The sequence below is a fragment of the Lathyrus oleraceus genome, chromosome 4 (assembly GCF_024323335.1).
Source record: "Lathyrus oleraceus cultivar Zhongwan6 chromosome 4, CAAS_Psat_ZW6_1.0, whole genome shotgun sequence".
NCBI classification, from domain to species: domain Eukaryota; kingdom Viridiplantae; phylum Streptophyta; class Magnoliopsida; order Fabales; family Fabaceae; genus Lathyrus; species Lathyrus oleraceus.
This window is the reverse complement of record NC_066582.1, coordinates 242,911,606-242,915,903: the sequence shown is the minus strand read 5'-3', so window position 1 is coordinate 242,915,903 and position 4,298 is coordinate 242,911,606. Positions and strand designations below refer to the sequence as shown.

The 4,298-nt window shown below is 36.1% G+C and overlaps 1 protein-coding gene across 1 annotated transcript; it reads left to right on the top strand.

Annotated features, from left to right (window-relative positions):
* Positions 1–859: 859 nt before the first annotated feature.
* Positions 860–2,311, top strand: LOC127136866 (uncharacterized). Its single transcript, XM_051063380.1, has 4 exons — positions 860–1,035; positions 1,099–1,330; positions 1,420–1,613; positions 2,305–2,311. Exons 1-4 carry the CDS (start codon positions 860–862, stop codon positions 2,309–2,311), a joined length of 609 nt encoding a protein of 202 aa, XP_050919337.1.
* Positions 2,312–4,298: the final 1,987 nt, after the last annotated feature.

Below are 4,298 nucleotides of genomic sequence, written 5' to 3'. Positions count from 1 at the left end.
GTCATTCCATTTGGTTTCACGCATATCCGATCTTTCCAGTAACGAATCGTTTAGACGATCATGGTCTAGGGAGCTTTCGCAATCTTTAAAAACAATTTTAAAAAGCGCCAAATTTTTTAAATACCTGATTTATTCAACCCCCCCTCTAGATCGGTACTATCGTCTAACAAGTGGTATCACGAGCACCAATTCATCTAGTGCTTCGCATATAACTTTTTAGAAAATGGATAATGATCCTAAATGGGCGTACAATAGAGCACCTATTTTCACTGGTGAAAACTACAGTTGTTGGAAAGATTGTATGCGTATTCATATTAACTATGTTGATAGGAAGGTATGGAAAGTCTTCCAAGATGATCCTATGGAAATAACTGTGACCAATGCGGATAGCGTGGTTATACCTAAACCTGAAGCATAGTGGAATGAAGAGGATGAGAAAAAGTACAACTATGATTGGAAAGCCAGGAATATGATCATCGCCGCCTTCGGTGTTGATGAGTATTATAGGGTTTCCCATTGTACTAGTGCTAAAGCTATGCGGGACTCATTGCAAATTGCCCATGAGGGAACCAATGATGTCAAACTAGCTAGAATCAACACTTTGACTCAAGAATTTGACCTTTTTGATATGAAGGATGGTGAAACCATTGCTGATATTAAAAAAAGATTTTCTCATCTAATCAATCGGTTAAATGCTCTTGATAAAACTACCCCTAATGATGTTGCTACTAACAAAATCTTAAGATGTCTTAACAGGGAGTGGCAACCAAAGGTCAACGCGATTAAAGAAGCCAATGATCTAAGAACATTGGACATGACAACATTGTTTGGTAAGCTTCAAGAGCATGAGCCAGAGCTCATGAACCTTGAGAAACATGAAAAGAAGGAAAATAAGGAGAAAACAAAGGACACCGAAAAGAAGTCTATCACTTTAAAGGCTTCAAGTTCTAAGTCATCCACCAATGATACGCGTGAGAGCGAATCAAGTGATAATGATACAGATTCGGATGAAGACATGGGGTTGTTTGTAAGGAGGTATAACTGATACCTTAGAAAGAATGAAGTTCAACATTCGGATAAAAATCTAGTAAACTATAGAAGACAATCAAAATTCTCAAATCAAGAAGAAAGGAAGGCAACTAAGTCAAGAGGCTTATGTTACAATTGCGGAAAGGCCGATCACTATAAGCCGGATTATCCATTGTTGAAGAAAGACAAAGGAAAAGACAAACATCACAAGAAGTCTAGCAAAGATAGAAGAGCATACATTGCATGGGAGAGCGATATTGAGCCCTTAAGCAATGGTAACTCAAGTGATGAAGAAGAAAAGGTCAATCTTTGTCTTATGGCTCATCAAAAGAAGAAAAAGAATGTAAGTCATTCTAAATATGATCATGTTGATAAAATATCTTATTTTAGTTGCAAAAAGCCTTTAGTACTCTACACAATGAGGCCAAGGAAGCTTTTAAACGCTTAGCCTCAAATAAGAAGATTTTCTGGTATTTAGAAAAGAAGATTTCTGATTCTAAAAAGGAATTAGAAACTCTTAAGAAATCTATGATAGAGGCTACTAAAGGAAAAACTGAAGATGATATGGGATTTTGGTTTAGATGGTCTGGATGTGAAACTTGTCACATTTGGCAAAGAGAGGTTATAACTCTTCAAGCTAAATTAGATAAGGCTTTACAACCTAAAGTTACCTTTGCTATTGATCAATCACATTTTAGAATTAACATGAATAATCCTTATCAAAAATAGACTTATATGGTAAAAAATCAAGTTAGCAAAAACAACTCTCATCCAAACTTAAATTGTCTATATTGTTGCAAGAGGGGACACACTATTGCTAAATGCCAATTTAGGAGATTTTTGGTTCCTAAAAGCATTTTCCAATGGTTGCCCAAATGCAACCAAAGTTTCACTTACACAGAAGGACCCAATGAAAATTGGGTACCTCCTTCCCTTATTTAATTTGTAGGTGGAATGTCTTGAGGATACGGAGAGAAGATGGTTTCTCGATAGTGGATGCTCAAGACATATGACGGGTGACATTTCCTTATTCTTTGACTTTGTGGCTAAGAAGAAATGATTTGTAACCTACGGTGATAATAACAAGGGAGCTATACTGGGAAAAGGTAGTGTAGGTAATACCTCTTCTACTACTCTCTCAGACGTCCTTTGGTTGAAAGCCTTAAGCACAATCTTATTAGCATTAGCCAATTATGCGACAAAGGATATAAAGTATAGTTTTCAAAAGATTTTTGCATGATTGAACATAATGATAAAAATAATGATGTGTTTAAGGGCTTGAGGGTAAATAACATATACATACTTGACTTGAATGAAGTATCTTTGACTAGCGCTAAATGTCTTGTCTCCATGAGTGAAGACTCTTGGCTTTGGCATAAGCGATTAGCGCATGTCAAATTTGACTTGCTAAATAAAATAGTTACAAAAGATTTAGTAGTTGGTATACCCAAAATCAAATTTTCAAAAGATCACTTATGTGATGCATGCCAAATGGGAAACCAAACAAGGATCTCTTTTAAATCTAAAAACATTGTTTCTATAACGAGACCCTTTGAAATTCTCCATATGGACCTTTTTGGGCCATCTAGAATTAAAAGTCTAGGTGGAAACTACTATGGTTTTGTTATTCTAGATGTCTACTCTAGATTTTGTTGGACCATTTTCTTAGCAAGTAAAAGTGACACTTTTTCCGCTTTTGAAAAGTTTGCCAAGATTTCTCAAAACAAATTAAACACTAGCATGGTTACTGTCCGAAGTGATCATGGAGGTGAATTTGAAAACCACCTCTTTGAGGAATTTTGTGAAACAAATGGCATTTATCCTAATTTTTCCGCTCCAAGAACTCCACAACAAAATGGAGTAGTGGAACGTAAAAACCGAGTTTTAGAAGAGCTTGGAAGGACTATGATCAATGAAAATGGCCTTCCTAAATATTTTTGGGCCTATGCCATAAATATGGTTTGTTATGTCTTGAATAGGATACTCATTCGTCCTACTCTCAACAAAACTCCTTATGAATTGTTAAAGGGAAGGAAACCTAATGTTTCACATCTTCATGTCTTTGGATGTAAATGCTTTGTGTTAAATAATGGTAAAGAAAACCTTGGTAAATTTTACTCAAAAGCCGATGAAGGTATATTTATTGGATACTCTCAATCTAGTAAAGCATATAGGGTATACAACAAAAGGTTACGTATCGTTGAAGAATCCTTGCATGTTTCCTTTGATGAATCTTATCCGAAAATTGTCGGAGAAGGTATTTTTGTTGATGGTGCAGGTGTTCCTTCAGAAAACATAATAAAAGATCAAGAAGAAAAGAGTGTTGAATCCAATCCAGAAAAAGTTGAGGAGGAGCCAGATCATGTATCTGAAAAGAAAGAAGAGGATCATCCAATTAATAAGAATGATATTCCTTTGGAATGGAAATCTTCTAAGGATCATCCCATCGATAATATTCTAGGAGATATCTCAAAGGGAGTCACCACACGGTCAAAGATAAGTAACTTTTTTTATCATTTTGCTTTCGTCTCTCAAATTGAGCCTAAAAACTCAAAAGACGCACTACTCGACGAACTTTGGTTTTTAGCAAAGCAAGAGGAACTTAATCTGTTCAAGAGAAATGAGGTGTGGGATCTTGTCCCCCCCTCCACGAGGCCATCGAGTAATTGGTACCAAATGGGTGTTTAGGAACAAGTTAGACAAAAACAGAGTTATAACTCGCAACAAGGCTAGACTTGTTGCTCAAGGGTATAACCAAGAGGAAGGCATCGACTATAAGGAGACTTATGCTCTGGTCGACCGACTTGAGGCTATACGCCTTTTGCTTGCCTATGCTTGTTCTCAAAACTTCAAATTATTTCAAATGGATGTTAAGAGTGCTTTTCTAAACAGATACATTAATGAAGAGGTCTATGTATCTCAACCTCCCGGTTTTGAAAACTATGAGCATCCTAACTATGTTTATAAGCTTAAGCATGTTTTGTACGGTCTCAAACAAGCCCTTAGGGCTTGGTATGAGCTTCTTAGCAAGTTTCTACTAAAATAAGGATTCTCAAGAGGGAAGGTTGATACAACCCTTTTTATTAAGCGTCAAGGAAAACACTTTATTTTAGTTCAAGTTTATGTAGATGACATTATTTTTGGATCTACTAACATAAATTTGGTCAAGGAATTCTCTAATTTGATGTAGGGAGAATTTGAAATGAGCATGATGGGGGGGTTAAATTACTTCCTTGGACTTCAAATCAAGCAACTTGAAGAAGGAACTT

Bases quoted from the DNA above. Each gene is read 5' to 3' on its own strand.
- LOC127136866 (XM_051063380.1), top strand. From the start codon at position 860: ATGAACCTTGAGAAACATGAAAAGAAGGAAAATAAGGAGAAAACAAAG. The intron at 1,036-1,098 runs GTATAACTGATA...AGTAAACTATAG, and splicing joins ATGGGGTTGTTTGTAAGGAG to AAGACAATCAAAATTCTCAA. The intron at 1,331-1,419 runs GTCAATCTTTGT...ATCTTATTTTAG, and splicing joins CAAGTGATGAAGAAGAAAAG to TTGCAAAAAGCCTTTAGTAC.